The sequence below is a fragment of the Falco cherrug genome, chromosome 4 (assembly GCF_023634085.1).
Source record: "Falco cherrug isolate bFalChe1 chromosome 4, bFalChe1.pri, whole genome shotgun sequence".
NCBI lineage: Eukaryota > Metazoa > Chordata > Aves > Falconiformes > Falconidae > Falco > Falco cherrug.
Window position 1 is genome coordinate 18863833 of NC_073700.1, and position 18454 is coordinate 18882286.

Consider the following 18454-nt stretch of genomic DNA (forward strand, 5'->3'; position numbering starts at 1 on the left):
GAACTGAGGGAACAGCGTCCTTGGCTGTGCTATAAACACGGCTTGTCCCTTGGCCCCCCTCGCTGCAGATCAGGTTTCTAGCTGAAAAATACAGTTCTCGGAGGAAAAAACCCACCCTTGGTCCCTTTGTTTTGCTTTCCTGTTTGCAGACTGTACAGCCTTGTATTTCTCTCTCCTTTGCCTTTAAAATTAGAAGCTCTCTGGGTCAGACATAGTCTCCTCCCATGCCCATAAAACACTGGTTGTGACAGAGCCATTGCAGGCAAAGATAGGGGGTTTTATTGTACCAGGGATGCTGGAGTTTGGTGAAAAACATGAGGTCAGATAGATGTTGAAAAACGGAAGAACTCACTTAGAAGGATCATCAAAGAAAACTAATTCTGGGAAAAAACGGAAGGTTTCTGTTCTAGCACTTATTTTGTATTTTAATAAAATGGAGCAGATAATTGACCTAAATATCAAGGACTTCCCAGGTTCCCAGGCAAGTCCCTGGGTCTTTCTTCTTCCCGCAGGCTGCCAAAGCCCCGTGGAGCTCCTCCAGGGAAATGAGCAGTTCCCAATGCTACCTTGCCTGTGATGTTGCAGGGTCTGCTTTAGCAAGTGATCACTCTGTCATGAACCTTTTTCGTGGAAAACTCCTGCTCAACCTTAGCTCTGATAATTATGCAGCTTCTAAAGGTATTAACATATAATGTTGGTCCTGACTTTGTCTTAAGAAGATTTCTGTCACAATCTTTGCCAGCTCTCCATCCTTTCTTGCTTCTTGGAACATAGAGTCATTGCTATAAAAACCTGCGAGTCTAAACAGGGATTTCTATGTACACATACACACTCAGGTGCACAAATCGATATTTTATTATATCATATTGCACTGTGTCATGTAACTTAATTTGATAGTGTGCGTCTGCAATGAGAAGACACATTTTTCTGTCCTGGTTAGTCCAAGTGAGGCATCAAAGGTTAATTTCTTTCGTCTGAAATCTGCATGAAGTAAGTTAGATCTGACTTTACTATGCCATGATAAACTTTGCGTAGTATATCTTGTATAAAGGTAAAATACATTTTCCATGACTTAAACCTTTGTGGATCAGTGCTATGCTAAGGGCAATTAGATTTAACATCCCTGGAAGCTCCAAAGGCATTTTAAAGAACTCGCTCTTTTGTTCCAACTCTAGCGCTCAGAGAGACGGAGACATTTTTGGAATGGGTTTTGATGGACTTATATGAAAATTTATATGACTAAGAATTGGATTTGTTCCTCTGGAATATTATGGATTATTTTTATGTTGGAATTACATAAGTGTGCAGAGCTGCATGCAGTTGGCTTAATGTAGCTAAAAATATATCTTCTGATTTCCATTTGGAAAGGTAGCTGGATTTTTCCAGCTTCCCCTCTCCGTGATGACTTTATAGCGTGTATGGGTTATAGTTTATAGGAAAAATTGAAATGCATAGTAAAATCAAGGGGTTTAAAATAGATTAATATTTGATTATATCTTTCAGAAGATGAATATTGATGCATGTCCTTCTCCACTCCTGATTTTGAACTGTGTTGAAAACCCTTAGAAATGAAACTTATTTCGGAGACCATCTGGATGCAAACTAGGACATGAGTGGGCAGCGCATGAGGAAGCAGAAATCTCCAGGAGCTGGGGCAAAGGCCCGCTGATGCTTGTCTTGCTTTCATACCATGGCTCGTTTGCCTCTGGTGCATCAGAAATCACAAAGATTACCTTGACAGGAGAAAACTGTTCCAGGGAGCAATCGGAGATCACGAGCTAGGAACAACTGCTATCAGTTACATTACCCAAAGCAGCCCCGTCTCTCTGTTTCTTAATCCTTTACCTCTCTCTTCTTATATAAAGATACAGCAGACTTTGTTGGACACTGTACTATCCAAAAAATGCTTCTTGGAGAGAGATTTTTCTGGCTATGTTTTTTGAGGAAAAGGTTCATGAAGTGCAGGGTGAGCTCTCCTGTGTCAAAAGAGAACGGATTAGAAAACCCGATCCTGTTATTTTAAACAATTGACTGTCCAATTTAACGCCGACCCTCAGCACATTTTACCTCACCCTCCACGTGGAGCAAGGACACATTTACAACACCCCAGAAGTTTTTAGGAGCTGGAACTGTGGGCAGCTTTCCTGTTTCCTGAGTAGAAGAGTTTGTGTGTGTGTGATGGCTGTACCACGTGGGGAGGCACATTGACTCTCTGAGCAGATGAAGGATGCAAATATGCTGCAATAAAGACGAACAAAGGGTGTCCCTGTAAATTAACTGCACACTAGGTCATGTACCTAGAACAAGTAGAGTATAAAAGTAGAGGAGCTAACAGGGTGCTTCCATCAGATTTTTAAATGCTGTGTAAGATGGAACATGTTTTACAGCATAAAACTGAAATTCTACTTTTGTTTTGTTTCTTCTGTCCCGGCCCTGTGTGTTTTCTAAAATGGACATGTCACCTCAGCTGTATAATCTTATCATATTTAGATTTGATTTAAATCATGTCTTTTCTCAACTGTGATTGCTAATGGAATCACTCATGCTTTTTATACAGTTGATCCAATAATATTTTCTTCACTGTTCTCTGGCAGTATTTTTTACCTTGCAGAAACCATGGCAAAACTGGCAATATAAATAGAGTCTGCATTTTAATGATATTGATGGTGATTTTCTTGTGTGCTTGTATAAAGTGGTTTTTTTCCTCTCTCTCTTTTTGTACCATGGTCATTTTAATATACCGTGGCACAAGCACATGAATGACTGCTTCAGCTGCAAGTTTATCCAATAAGCAATCAGACTTTCCCAATATTACTTTGTCACTTAAACTGCTGTGCTCAGGCAGGCCATCAACAGACTGTCCATGAGACATCTTCTTTTGCTTTTTCTTTTACAAGCAAGGTACGTTCGTGGCCTGTGACTTGGCGTGTTGGAAGTCCGCAGTCCCCCTTCAATAAAGGAGAATGGTGGCTCACCACTGGAAGTCACTAGGAGATGGTAAGTCAGTGACTTTCAGCATTTTCTGATTTGTAGATTTCTTAGATTTCAAATGGGGATTGATGAATATACACTTTTTATTCAGTGACAATAGATTTTTTTTCCCCTGGATACACTTAGGGATAGGACAAATTGCATTCTGTAATGATGACTGGCTCTGTTTCATTTTATGCTTGTGCAACCTCCATGATGACTTTGATGGCTGTGGGGGGAAGAGGCACAATACTGTGTCCCTTAAGAATGAATTTTCTCCTTATGTTAAAGAGGATCTGAGATGCCAGCTGCTACCTCAGGAGAGTGAAGCCCTTTACAGAGGCAGCAGATGCAGTTCAGCATTGCTCTTTCTATTCTGCTTCAACTCTGACCACAGAAGAACTTGCTCTTGGGACAGAAAGTGCTCTGTTTACACTCAGACCTTGGCATTTTTCCTAAGGGTACCAATTATAATGGTGTTTTTTGTGATATGGGCACACATCCATTATGAATTGGCTTGCACCCACCAACTCATTTTGCACAGGCCATGGAACATGCATCAGATGGCAATGATTCCTGTTCATGTGCAATGTTAAGGAAATCTAGATTGTTACCAACAGAATAATGAATTCCATAGAATTGTTCCATTGTGCAATTATATGAAGTCTGCTAAGAGAAAGTGCAGTTTCTCAATAGTAACCACCTCCCCACCCCCCTTTTTTTTTCTTTAACCACAGGAATGATAGATTATTAATCATGTTTAATACTTAGTTACTATGAATTATAGTGGAAGAGTGCCTGGAAATCCCGGTCTGTTTGGTAAACTTATTTTCTTGCATAATAGGAGACTTACCTTGCATTTAAGAGGCCTAAAATATAGCTTGACGTAGATGAAGGTTAAAGCACTGGAACCACCCATTTCATTTAACTAAAAGAAAAATTTAATAGATACATACATTCTTAGACCAACACTATTCAACAGTTTTTGATATTGTACAAGCATAACAATGGAAGAAATACAATTGTGAACATCTTAATTGTTCCTGTTTGTTTTTTTTCTTCCTGAGAACCAAAGTCTTCTAGAGCTCAGCTGTAGCAGTCAGCCTGAATCCCTAAGCAGCACTGGAATTAAGGCAGAGTTGTGCGTTGTCTTGACATTTGGATGTTGGTCATTCTGGTTGTGATTGCTTAAGAGAGTACAAATGATCAAAATGCTCTAGGAAGCAGAAGAAAGTCAAAGGAGATCATACAATGTGCTCCATCCTTGTATTTGGGGGTGTACATGGGCTAGGGTTTTTTAGCCCCATAGCTAAAGGAACTTGTAGTGTACATGGAGAGTAAGGCACCAGAATGACATTATAGAAGTGCTCATGTTCAGTAAGAGAATTTCATTTCCTTTTAGATAACTGGTCTTTAACCTTTTGGAAGCACCCTGTGGCCTTTCACGTTCAGTCTTCTGTGTGCAGTACGAGATACAGCAAATGAAAATTTCTGCTGTGAAGAGTTTACATCCTAATTCGTATTGTGTCCCAAGAACGCAGTGAAAGTAGGTGAAAAGATATTTTCCTCTCAAGGATGAGACTGCCGGGTCATTTCCAAGAGGAGATCCTTAGAGAGCATCCCATGGTCCCTTCGTGTGGAAGGCAGCAATATAGCTCTTCGTTATTATCTCTGTCTCTCTCTTCCCCCAACAATCTGTCAGTGCATTTATGGTGCTGAGGAGAGGCGTCGTGTCGGAGCGATGTTCCCATTTGCAAAGTGGGAACTTCTATTTGTTGTTCTGAGGAGCTGGTTTCACATGCTGTGGAGCTGACATCTCTCTGGGAGCACAGCTGAGTCCAACATGTTCAGAACAGCCATCCACCCAAACGCCTCCTACTCATGCACTCAGACCTTTCTTCCCAGTAAATAAAAAATACAGAGACAGCCTTGAATTGTTCCAAATATTTCTGTTTCACTGGAATGTCTACCTGTGTTCAGATCTGATAAACAGGTATTTCTCTGGCTTAGGAAGTCAATTTGATGTGGGAATAGGATGGCTATGCAAAGAGAAACCCAGTTTCTGGAATAGCTACTGGAAAATTCTGACTTACTTTCTCTGGTGTCAATGTATGAAAAGGATTCCTGTGTGTCATGAAAATACAATGTTGCAATTAACAATTTTATGATGGAAAACAATGTCATCCTAAGCTGCTGCTTCTACTGTGTTATATGAAATAACACATTTTTCGAGGTTTCATTGCTCGTACAGAAGGCCTCTAAAGATCTACTTCTTAAAACAGGAAACCGAGCAATGTGCCATTGTACACTTTAAGCAAGGAGATATTTCTGCATTAATTAAAACACCACCATTCACTACAACAGCAGCTCTCAGTATATCCCACAGTGTGACGCAGTTCAAGCTGCTGGGACATCCTGTCTAGCCATGGCTGTGGCCGTGATCATTGTGATTCTGTCTTTGGCCTTACCCACGCCCTGCAGTAGACATGACCTCAGTTTGCCAACTTAGGGGTTACAACATGGAAAAAAACAAACAAACAAACAAACAAAAGCGCTTTTTTGAATAATGATTCCTAGGAATAGAGTTGGAAAAAAAAAATGTGCCAGCAATCCTTAATTCAGCTCCACAACTGATGCATAGAGACCTCACTTGCCATGGGTGATCCTAGTATGGTCAATTACAATGTGCATTACCCGGCAGGTTCAGAGCTGGAACAAGACATCCTGGCTTGCAAGACCAATGTCCCTCACTGGCAGCATTCTGGGGTATGCCACCCTCTGGTTTCCTCTCCTGCCACCCTCTGGTTTCCTCTCCTGGGCTCCTTCCAGCCAGCGCAGGTGAAAACTCCCCTTTTGCACTCCAGCATCAAGAGCAAGGACTGCCAGTGCGCATCTCTACTAGTGCTTCTCTAAGAAATGGTATGTGGGGCAAGTTTTCCCCTTTTCTGACTCTTAAATGCTTTACCTGTGGGAGGGCACACACTGGAGCATGAACACTCAGTATGCCCAGCCCAGGGTGAGCAAAACTAGTGCCTCCTGGATGGCGATGGTTAGTGCTTTGGGGTTTGGGTCCAGCCCGGCTGGCAGGCTAATGCAGGTGTGGCAATTAAAGACTAATGACTTTGTTCTTTTAGGTGGTTACAAGTCACAACATGATGTTGCAATTAAAATGAGCAATCCTCTTTTCTTCCTCACAGATGTCCTGGAAGGGGCACAGAAACAAGGTATGCTGGGCTGCTTACTGCATTTCTAAGGTCTGTTGTCCTTAGGTCTCTAAGCTTTGTAAGATACCTGCACAAAGATCATTACCTACTTCTTACTTTCTGATTTCTTGAAAACATGAATTTTCCAGTAGGGGGGGGGGGTGGGGGGTGGGGGAAGAAAATTCACATGAATTTTTGTTTCCATTACATATTAATGTGTCAGGACGACAGATGTAAAACTCAGGTTATTAAAGAAGTGGCATCAGTGATTTCAGCAATGCATTTTCCAGCAATGGATTGTCCAGCATCTTGTCCAGGATTCTTGTTTGGGATTCCCCTGGCACTTCTGCACTGAGATCAGTGGGGTTTTGAGGAGAAGTTGTACAGTCTATACAAAGCAAACACTGTCTTTGGTGTTAGTCTATAAATATCTAATGTGAGCAAGCAACTCTGTATTTTCCTCTGTACTTAACGCGTGCGTTCTGCACCCTCAGGCAGCTGAGTTTACATGCTTTTGTTGTCATATGTGTAATGTGCGATATGTATTTCCTTTTTATTAATCAGACCTGCCATCAGAAAAGAGATAGAGGGAGTTTGAAAGCACAACCAGGATAGATACTGTCATTTTGTAATCTTTTGTGCAGAGGTGGGGATGCCTGTTTCCACTAGAATAGGTGGCAATATTCTGCTGCTTGCAGAAATCTTACAAATGAAAATCAGGCAAAGGAGTTACTGGCTATCCACGGGGTATTTCTCCTCTGAAAGTGTGCAGTAAATTCCCATTTAGGCTAATTACACTTAAGGAGCCCTTTCCTATAACTAATGAACAATAGGCATAACCTGTTATTACATAACCATAGGCACGCACATTAATACACTGTCGAATTGCACTACCCTGTTAAAATGCTTCCTCTACAAATTTCACTGGAGATTTTTAGAGACATTTGCTGTAATTACTGCTAGCATGGTTTCTAATTCATTTAATTTTCTTTTCTACCTAAACTGAGCATATAAGTGTGTTTTAAGAGATTGAATAAATAAATTTTTAATTATAAAATGATGCTATATCATACATTATTAATAATAACCAACAATGTGTAATACATGTTTAGGTATGAACCCATTAGGAAGATGAACTAATATATATTAGTCCTAAAATAATGTCCTAATTTGTCCTGTGTTTATGAATGGGGAAATCCGTGTTTAAAGCAATTAGAGGTTTATAAAAGCCTTGGATTGACAGTGGTAAAGCATCGAGCATGCTTGGCACTTAGGAATTCTGTTGTCGTCTATGGCAAAGGAGAAGACCCTTTCTTTTTGCATTTATTGGTTTCAGCAATTTGTGAAACCGTACAACCAGAATGGTACAGATACATGGACTCCCAGGGTGGGAGCAGCACGATGCACATAGTCCTGGTTGGTAAACAATCTGGGTTTTGTTATCCTTAAAAAAAAATCAAAACAAACTCCTTCGTACTCTGTCAGTTTACTGTCAGGTAGCGTTGAGGAATTTTGTCATTTTCCTATTAGCGATAGCAGACTTCAGAAATCTCCATGGCAAGTTCCAGGCATTCACCAGTCTCATGGCAGGACTCAAAAAGGCTGCAATCAATGTCACAGTCACAGTTGCAGTCGTTGTTGGCGTGGTCTTCGTCAGAGGTCTGGTAGTATCTATTGGATGGACAACAGGTATCTGTCAGCCAATGTTCACAGGTATCAGGCAGCATTATAAGAAAGTCCCAAAACTGGCAGAACAAGCAGGCCAGGATAAGTGTCGCGCATTCATCTAAGAGAAAGGAAAAGCAGCAAGACGTAAGAAACAGGGCGTGCTTTGTTACCCGGGTTTAGGCTAGTGTGACTACACAGACATGAGATGCAAGGCAGCACACAGGGTAGGTTAAAAATACCTTGAGGAGAACTACTTCCATAGAGTCAAACGAAAGGATTTAATTTCTATGATGTTGTTTGTTGTGGAAAAAACCAGCGGCATGAAAATAATTTGAATGAAAATATTCTGTGGCAGTGAAGTTCAGAGGAAGCAGTCCTCTGAACCAACCTTACAGTTGGACTTGATGATCTTAAAGGTTTTTTCCCACCTAAATGACTCCAAGATTCTATAATCTTAAAGAGCTGGGGCTACACATTTCAGCACAGGAGTGCGGCTCACGCAGCAGGGCTGCTCTGTGGCGTTTGCAGCCTTGCAGGAGTCGGGAGGTACTGCTGCTTTGTGGTGCCGCACGTGCTGCCTGACCTACGCACAGCACACTGGAGCTTATTTTCTTTTTCCAAAGAGTTTACAATTAAAGATGGAAGTCATCAGGCCACTCCTGTCTTTCTAGGAAGGTAAAAGAAAAACCAACACCAGCCTAAAAACAACCTCAGCCCTAAAAATACCCCAGTTTTCAGGTGTGGTTTTGCCTGCAGATGAAGAGTTCAGAACTGAATCCTTTCTGTGCTGTAAGTCTGGCGCGGTCTGAATCGAACCTTGTCGGAAGTCACTGTCTGAACACCCAAAGATTTTCTGGTGAGCGGATCAGGCCCTCGGGCTCTGCAGGTTGTTTTCCCTTTCCTTTTCCACATGGTCAGGCTGGATGGATGGGTTTGTGCATCCCAGGTGCGTGAATCTGATACGGCGTCTGGATAATGATCTTATGAACAAGACCAAATCCCCAGACATGGGGGGGAAATTTGTCTGCTTATAGTTCGATTTCTATAAGTAGTCTTTTTCAGTTAGAATCTTTAATGACAGCTAGATTGCCTCACCAAAGGCAGGGAGGAAAAGCGAGGCTTGGAGAACGGCGCTGGTAGAGGGCAGTGTGCTGATCGATTCTCAGCCCAGGGTCCTTCCACTTCCCCACCAACACGGGTTTCTTGCCTCTTCGTTTTCCAACTTCTTAATTTTTTGTAAGGAGACAAAAGTTTGCTAAATAGTATCATCTAGCATGTGTGTCTGGAGCCAGTGAATATTCCTGAAAACTTGGTCACCGTGACAAAAACTTGGTGTTATATTTGTTCCCCTCAGAAATCAACTCCTTAACTCCGCGCCGTGCAAACCGCAGCATCTGGGGCGGCTGCCTCCGGCTGCGGCAGGGCTCGGAGCAGGTGTGAGATTCTGACTGTGTGAATCCAGTTGGAGCGCAAAGACCCAGACCTTTCAATTTTTTTTTCCCTCTCCTTGTTTTTGGAAAGGAAAAATGCCTTCAACAATATGAATGCCTTTTCATTGGTTCTTTCAGGAAAGCATATGGTTATAACCACATTTCTTGCCCTAGGATGACTAACTGTGAACTCATGCAACTGCATTGGTTCTGTTGTGGCATTTTCTATCTCACGTAACATAAAGTTCACTGCCAGGAACTTTTCAGAATTATGCTTTTTTTTTTTTTTTTTTTTTCCTCTTTTTAAGAAAGCTTTCTTGATGAAAAACAAAATAAAAAAATAATTCCAGCTTCTTTTTTTTAAAAAAAAGTCACTTAAAGCAGGTAGCAAGAATAAATAGCATGTGATTGAGCTTCTTTCTAAATAGCATATCATCACCAATGTTATCAATTTTAATACTTATTTAAATATGTCAAGATCTATTTAAGTTCAGACAAGCACAACTAACTTCTAAGTCAGTTCTGTAGAATAAGGATGACTAGATTTTGGTGATACTTACTAAATTCATGCTTATATTTTTTTCTGACTAAATGAACTGAAATAATTATAAAATTGAAACATTTTATAAGGTGACACTGCTGCATTTAATTGTATGAAATTTACTCTGTAGAAAATGTAATCATTTTACCCAGTAGTCCTTGGAGTAATTAAGACTATTCTTTTTAGATATGTTATGTTTATGAAATTTCCTTCCTATACATAGATGTGAGAGGTGAAATTCAAAATTATATATCAATTAAGGATCTTTCAATTTTTTTTCTTCTCTCCAAAGATCTGTTTTTTAATAACAAGTTTTTTTCCTGAATGTGTTAACCATAATGGTGCTTATGTAATCTGGAGAGAATAGATATGATTCTTAGGGTTTCATCCAGGAAAGAGAGCACACAAAAAGCACAAGATTTTAATAATAAAGTAATGTTTCAGCACAGAGCCTGTGATGTGCAGTAAAGATGCTTTTAAATTCCCATCAGAGCACACACCATGAACTGTGATAATGGATGTAAGACATTTCAAAAAATTTGCATGTGTGAGGCTTTTTTGTCCTGTTTTAAGTGGGGTAATGTATATAAATAATAGATATTAGCAATTAAACATCCATTCCTATGCATTCATTTATATATTTGAAAATAAATTACCCACAAACTGCATAAAAGAAGATGCAATCTCCTGTTTTCTCTTCTGTTTTCCCTGCTGTTTGTGAAACAGCATTTATCTCAGTGAGAACAACGACCTCAGCTTTCATTCTCTACATTAGTAGATTAATTAGTACAAAAGAAGAACTTCTGATAATGTCGTTAGCCTGTCTCATCTCTAAATTTTCCTGCTCTTGTTTTGTGGCTGTCATCTTAGGGCATCACCTCTGCTCATGGTGGTGATGCCCTGAGGAAACATGGCTCGAATGCTGGCTGAAGCCACCGTGGTGACCCTCGGCGAGATCCACGGGCTTTGGTTCTGAGCCTCTCTGAGCCCAGGGGACAACGTAATCGCTGATTTCCTTGGCTATTGCTGTGCCTTCAGAGGTTCTCCACGTACCCGTGAACAGGATTTGGCCTGGCGTATGTGGAATAAGCAGTATCTTGTCAGAGTAGTGAGCAGAGTATGCAGAGACAACCACAAATCTGGCGTCCTTTGGTTTCCTTGGCTTCCATCCAGCCCTTAACATTATTAATTGAGCACAGATTGGGGTTTTTTTTTGTTAATTTCCTTCACTTTTAGCTTTTTTAAGGAGTATGAAATCTGTTATTTACATCACATGGTACACACCTGTGTGCCAGTAATGACTGAGGGGCCTGATCAGATAGTCAGCAAACTCAGAAAATAGACAGCGTCTGGACTAGGAGACAAGTTCTCTAAATGCAATAAATACTTCAGATCCTTTACTGAAATGAAATTTATTCTGATAGATGTATCAGAGTCATCCCTTGTATTACAGGATCAGTGATACAACATGATGGTATTGGTTCCTGGAGAGCAGGGCAGTTTATTGTGTTGATCTGTATTTAGAAATCTTAATTTAGGAACTGTGAAATGATGCACATGCTAGATGCCAGCTCCATTGGATATAACATACTAATCCATTATTGCAAAAGACACGCATAAGAAACTTAAACAATGCTTCACAGAAGCCGTTTTTTTCACATCCACCAGAATAACTGGGAATAGCTGGTTCTCAGCATAATTCCATTAAAATCAAGGGTGTTATATTATTTAGATTAGTGGGAGTCAGGCCCCTTGGTCTGTAGTGAGTGTTCACAACCCATTCTGTTCCTTAACACTTGGTTATACTGTTGGCTCTGAAACTCTTAAAAAAAATAAAATACAGATATTCAGCCCTTTAACTTGTGCTTTTACACAATAAAAAGGATCAGCTCCTTTTTGGAAAAGGTAAAGCAGCTTGGATTATTAGCCCCAGCGCAGATTATGTTTTAGCAATGTTCATTTGTGAAAATACACTTAAAATATTTGGCTTCTGCTGCAATTTTTGTTTGTAACTGCCTTTCATAAAGCTTTGTTTTCAAATAGGCTTTTTCAAAATGCAGAGCACACCAACCTACCCGGGAGCCCTATCCATGTGTATCCGCCTGGGCCAGTCATCACAGACAGTTTGCTGCAGCCACAGGGCAGAGTGTGAAGAGAGCTCCTCATCCTGACCCACGTGAGTTTTGTGGTGTAGTCAGCAGAGGAAGGATTTAGTGATGGGTCAGCAGAACGGCAGGGCTGGATGTAACGGTCCATACAAGAACTGCCTATACAAGTCCATAGATTATGCTGACCACCAAACACAGCATCTGTTCAGCCACCACAGCAGCTGCTGCAGTGCTGACAGCAAAAGCAACCATCTCTGCTATTGGTGTAATTAAGTCTATTGTCTTTAGATATGTTTATGAAATTTCCTTCTTGTACATAGACATGAGAGGTGAAATTCAAAACTATATATCAATGAAGGATCTTTCAAATTTTTTTTCTCTCCAAAAATCTGTTTTCTAGTAACAATTTTTTTCCTGAATGTGTTAACCATAATGGTGCTTATGTAATCTGGAGAGAATAGATATGATTTTTAGAGTTTCATCTGGGAAAAAGAGAGCACAAAAAGCACAAGATTTTAATAACAAAGTAATGTTTCAACACAGAGCCTGTGATGTGCAGTAAAGATGCTTTTAAATGTGTCCATGTGAGTTACTCTGTTTATCTAATACTGACACCAGTACCTCTGTGCAAACACTCATTAGAAAAGTTCAAGGGCTCTGTTGCACAATAAGCTCTAAACTTCTCTTCTATGACTTTAATATCACTGGCAATTTAAGATCATCTTCTACAGATTCTCATCTACCACAAAAATGTCTGCAGGGCAACTTAATGATGCTTTTGGCTATGTTCTTGAGCCTCCTGTTCAGTATGTAAGCATTTATTTCAAGTTAGATACACGTAGTGCTTTTGCAATGGGCATTATTTAGAAATCAGCATAAATGCGATCTGTTTTATAAAACATACCGTCACTGTCTCTCTGATGTACTGATGCGTCATCTTCAATGTAAGTGAATTCTCTGCATTTCTCCAGGGAAGCGATGGATGATGTGCTCACATCTGACAATTTCTTCTCATTTTTGGTACCCTTTGATGAAGTGTCTGTGATGCTGAATTCTGCGACAGAACTCATAACAATACCTTTCATAGGCTTTTCGTCTGTATGTTTTTCATTTGTAAGCTGATTATCTGGTGGGATTAGGAAAAAAAAAAAGACTTGTTTGTGATACTAAGACAGAGATCTGAAAGAATAACATATGTAGAATTTTCAAACCTGCAGCTGTTTACTTCCAAGGCCTAACCCTACTTACCTAATGATTTCAATCTCCTTAGCCAGTGAAGTTTATTCATAGTAGAAGTATTTGTGAACTTGCATTCTGAGGTTTTCTCTTAAACCCAGTGGACTGACAGGCTCAGCAATAATTCACTTCCACTGGGTGGGATCAGGTTAGGAGAGAGAATAGAACTATTGCCTCAGTTGACATCTATTTCCAGCATGATATCCTAACTTCAATTCATGATATAAAAGAAGGCAAAACAATTATCTTGTTATTTTTCAACAGCAGCTCTATTTCCCTGAATCTACAGCCAACAATGTGTGTGTAGGTGGTACCTAGATGCAGATGTGCCAGCTCGCCATGGCTCATAATCTTGCAGCGAAGCAAGCCAGATGGTCTCTGTTTAATGTCCAGATTCATTATTTCATAACTCCATCCACACTTGTGTTGTTGGCCTGGAAGTCAACTAGAAGATGGGATATTTCACATGCTGTCAGCGTGCCAGAGAGGCAACTCAAAAACCAGAGGGAGAGCTTAATTTTAAGACCCAACTAGGGGAAAGGTTAAGAAGAATTCTGAGCTCAATTTATTCTTGAAGAACTTCTCAGGCACAGGTAAACATGGGTTGATAGATAGTTTCACTTACTCTCCAAAGTGATCAAGAGGCCAAGAAACACAGTCATTCTCTCTGTGGCTGGGATGATAAAACCTCATCAATTCTTATCTACAGCTGATTAACTCCTGCACCTCACATCAAGCACAGCCTCACTTTTTATCTTACTTAAATCTTGTGGTATGCTTGCTCTTGAGCTGTATACAGAAAATCAATCTTTACAAACACCTCAGTTTTGCAAACATTACTTTCTGAGAGGAACAGTAAGTGCTCTGAAGCGGTTAGTCTGTGCTCTGCTGCAAGGAGCCAGAAAAGAGACCCTGCATATCTCTTGTCTTTCAGGTACCTTTGACCCCTGACATATTAAAGAAAAGGCAAGAAAAGACTGATAGAGTGTGAAGCCTTGATGAGACTGCGGTTTTGTCCCATAGTATCCTCATGGCCAAAAGAAGGATATAGGAAATATGGATGGGATGGGTGGATTGCAAGTTAGGTGAAAAACCACTGGGACTATTGGGCTCCAAACTGGGGGAAGCAAGGTTCTGAGGTCTAACTGGTCCAGTGAAGCAACCAAGGTGAAGTGAAGCAAGCAACCAAGCACGTCCAGTGAAGGCCACCAAGCTGGTGAGGGGTCTGGAGCATCTAATCTATGAGGAGAGGCTGAGGGACTTTAAATGACTGCTTTAAAAAATGTGGTTTGGCTTGATTTTGGACTTGTAGTAATGACAAAGTCTACGATGAAGGCAATGTGTTTTTTCCCTGTCCTGGAGAGTTTACAGGTTGGCCTTAGGCAGGGAGCAACTGGTGGGATAGAGAAAAGTGGACAAGAGATAGTAAGACTGCAGTGGCACAGAGAGGAGTTTCAGAGACCTATAATTGTCAGGTTTTGTGAGCATTATGATGAAGGAAAGACCCGAGTGATACTTGGGAAAGACAGGACAGGTGGTGGCTCGCTTGGGTGTGAACCAGCAGTGCAAAGCACAGCGATGCTTGCCAAGAGATTGTACACTTGGTCATAGGAAACCAGCATCCTGGGCAAAGTGTGTCTGATTTTGCCCATCTGTGATAATTTGTTGATGGTTTCCCCCCCACAGTAAGTAATATAGCTTTTTTCCCTCCTTTATGACTGCTTGGCCAGCCTTTTGAGTCCAAAAGGTGAAAATCTGTGCATTTTGGATGTACTTGCATGTACAGTAACCACTGTTTTCCAGTGTTTATAAATCAATGACATATATAAGTTTTCCTGCACTTTGATTCAATAACATACTGTCTCCAGGAAAAGTTGTGCTAATTGAAGTAGCAGAGCTCTGGAGGAAGCAATGTCCCACTTACGCATTGGATTTATTGGATAATAATTGCTCTGCGAGTCCAAAAGACACATGTCCCACCTGTGCCAACCTTACAAATGGATCTTGTTTGTCCAGACCGAGAGCTACACACAGGTTGAGCAGCTGAATGCACACAGACCATATTGAAAAGGCCTAGGCAGGAAAGACAATTTCTGTCATTTTCCACTTTCAAAACTGGCCCAAAACTTTAAACAGGATATATTTTCAACTGCAAAATATCTGTTGAATTCCCCATTTCTGCAACAATACAATGGCCCACAGAATGCATTTAAGCACTCAACAAACGAGACAAAAAAAATCAGACGGAAGTAATCAGTAAATGCCAGACTAACATTTACTGTATCCACCGACTCCTACTATTCATGCTTCGAGTCAATTTTTATTCTTGAAGTGCTGTTGAAGAGAAATCAAAACCAGAAATAGAAAGGCATAGACATAACCTGAATTTTTCAATACAGCACCATCAAACAAAAGGGTAACAAAAGCTGTCATTCAAGGACTCTTCTGTTTGTTAAAGCATACTACATCTTTGAAAATACAGTACATTCTAGTGTCAGACTTTTAGTTTGAAAAGCTCCCTTTCAGTAATGTTATACTTGTCTTGTACAGCTAGATCAAGCCTTCATGCAATCACCATAACAAGCAACTTGCTATGACAAGCGAGATCGTTGCTTCCAGAAAACAGTGCGATAGAGGCTAAAGCAGTGTACAATTATAGGTCTCCATTTCATTTTTATGCAATTACCTTCAGTTCAGCTGTGGGTCCATCTACATTATGTCTTTTATCAATTTAATGTTTGCACAAAGTGTCTAAAGAAATAAAGATTATGCTAGACCAGCATAAAAAAAAAAAAAAAGAGTGGTTTGCACTTATTTTTTCTTTATAGTTTGTTGCTGCGTGGAACAGTAGGAGGTTGAGAGTTTGGAACAAGTAACTGGAGCCAAATAGGCTTTAAAAATATATTATGTACAACTGATATTATTTATGATTACTTTTAAATGAGGATTTAAGAAACCCCTTAAATTACAACTAAAGATGGGCAGAGGGTCAAACTTTGTTACTGTCTTTTAAGAGCCTGTGTTCAGCTTCAGATATCCACAAATATCTGTGTTTTTAATGTGTAGAAATCATCCACTGTAGTGATTTAAAAGGGAAAAATAAGTGTATCATGATGAAGAAAGCTCAGATTATTCAGTGTTAGACTGTTAGGCAGAGACAGCTAGAGGTAAACCCCCACAATGTACCATTTTTAAATAGTATTATGAAATAGCAACTTTCTTCCTCATACAGGGAAGCTGGGGCTTGCCTTGGTTGTCGCAGTAGAAGACCAGGATTACTCACAGATGTTTTTATTAAAGATAGAGTCTCAATACTCACATGAAATTTCTTTTTTTTCCCTGTTGTTTTGTTTTGTTGGGTGATTCAGGTGGCTGACTATGGTGTCTAAATTAATGAAAGCACACAGCAAATCACTTACTTCCCACTGATGCCAGCCCCAGATCCTTCTGGTTAACAGCAAGGAGCAGTGATACCAAGACTGGCACTTATGGTAGGTCCCCTACCTCTACTTCTCTTCATTGGTTTAGGCAAAAACCAGGCTCTTGCAGCCCTGGAGAAGAGGAGGCTGGAGTTTCCTAGCACTCTTTCAAAATTAGCTTTTCTATAGTGGCATATGAGGGCTCTCAGCCCATTTTTGGCAAAGGATGGGGGGATAAGAGGCGCTCTGTTCTGCTGGATGGGGACTGCAGCAGTACAGGTAATGCCAAAAAGCTGTTTGGAGCAACTGATTAAGGGGAGTTGTCACTGAAAGAGAAGGAGGAGAACCAATCTACCACCCTATGCAGGGCTCACATGCACCCTACGAGCAAAGGACAAGGGAACCTGTTGCTCTACTCTCTGGTGGCATTTGTTTCCAACCCATCCTGGCAGTGGCCCTTTGCCTCACACCCCTGTGGCAAGGAGTCTCAGGGCTTAATGGTGAACCGTATGGAAAACTCTACCAGTTTAGGATGTGTAACTTTGACTTTACTGTGAGACGTCTCCATGTATCAGTCCAGCAAAAGAACCAAAGGAATGCCTGGCTGATTTTCCTGCCATTTGTTATCCTATGAACTGCCGTCACTACCTGTCTATTTAATCTATCACATGCTCGTCACTGCAAGAGCTGTGTTCCATGTCCATTCAGTCCTGAGGTGAAGCAGGCGGAGCTACATCAGACCTGATGGATCATAACTTGTAAGAATAAAGGCTTGAACTGAACTCACTTGGTTTGAAAAGACTCATAGTAAAATGAAACCCAAACCCAGGTTAGATGGCTGTGTTTCAAAAAAGAAAAAGTGAAAAGAAAAACAAAATAACTTTTCCTTGCCAGTCTAAAGGACGTAATTGTCTGTGAGCCAGCAGCAATGGGAGGGGATGCCAGCAGTATCTGCACGATGTGACACATGCGCTGGGCCAGCAGCTTACCTGGATGGTCCTCGCTGCTTGGTGTCACCCCAGGGCGGGCTGGGAGAGGCAGGGAGCTGGTGCAGCTGTCTTGGTGGAAGAAGAAAACAACATTGCAGAGGGATAATGTAAATAAAGTAGTTTGGCACATCTATCACCCCCAGCCACTTAGTGACAGCCGTTGACTTCAGGAGTTGTTGCTTTGGGGGCAAATAGAAGCAAGTGTGCTTCCTTGCAGGGGGAGGTTACTGGGATGGCACACTATTTCTGTTACCCTCTGTCTCATTTCTGGAAAAGAAGCCAAAAATAAAAGAAATTGCTGAGAGAAAGTTTCATCTGAAAAGAGGGGAAGAGGATCACTGGAAACAGAAGTTCCTGTTTCAGATTGGTACAGAAAATTTGAGGGCTGGGAGGTCTGCGATGAAATGTGAGGTATCATCCATGCCCAAACACCCTAGACACCTTAGAAGAGGTTCCTAAATCATCAGCAAAGGACATCAGAGGAAACTGCAGCCCAAGCTCCAACCTCCACGTCTTTGCCATCGTGGTGGACAGGATGGCCAAGGTTCTTGTGGTGGCAAGTGCAGGTTCCCGCATGATTACTGAGCTCCTCCACCTCCGCTGTCCTTGCCAGGCAACCCACTTCATGTGTAGGGCTTGAAGGCTTAAATCTTCCTTCCTTCTCTCCCCCAGGGTTAGGGAAGCAAAGCAGGAGGGGGTGTGGGACTATCCCTACAGCAGATGGAGCAAACTCCATGGGAACTGCTCTTACCCACATGGGCGAGGTCAGAGGGAGAGGGGGCATCACAGATGACCTGAAGCAAGCTGCTCTGGACTGATGTATCATGGGTACTTCCATGGTTTCATGCCCACTACATTGCGCTGAGCTCAGGCATAAGGATACAGGGGAT

At 41.1% G+C, this 18454-nt stretch overlaps 1 protein-coding gene across 1 annotated transcript; it reads right to left on the reverse strand.

The window, feature by feature from the left end:
• Positions 1 to 7426: 7426 nt before the first annotated feature.
• On the reverse strand, positions 7427 to 17625 carry MDFIC2 (MyoD family inhibitor domain containing 2; the record flags this gene model as incomplete). Its single annotated transcript, XM_027804968.2, has 3 exons — positions 7427 to 7959; positions 12825 to 13046; positions 17565 to 17625. Coding segments are annotated over 3 exons (543 nt in total), but the record flags the coding sequence as incomplete, so codon positions are not given.
• Positions 17626 to 18454: the final 829 nt, after the last annotated feature.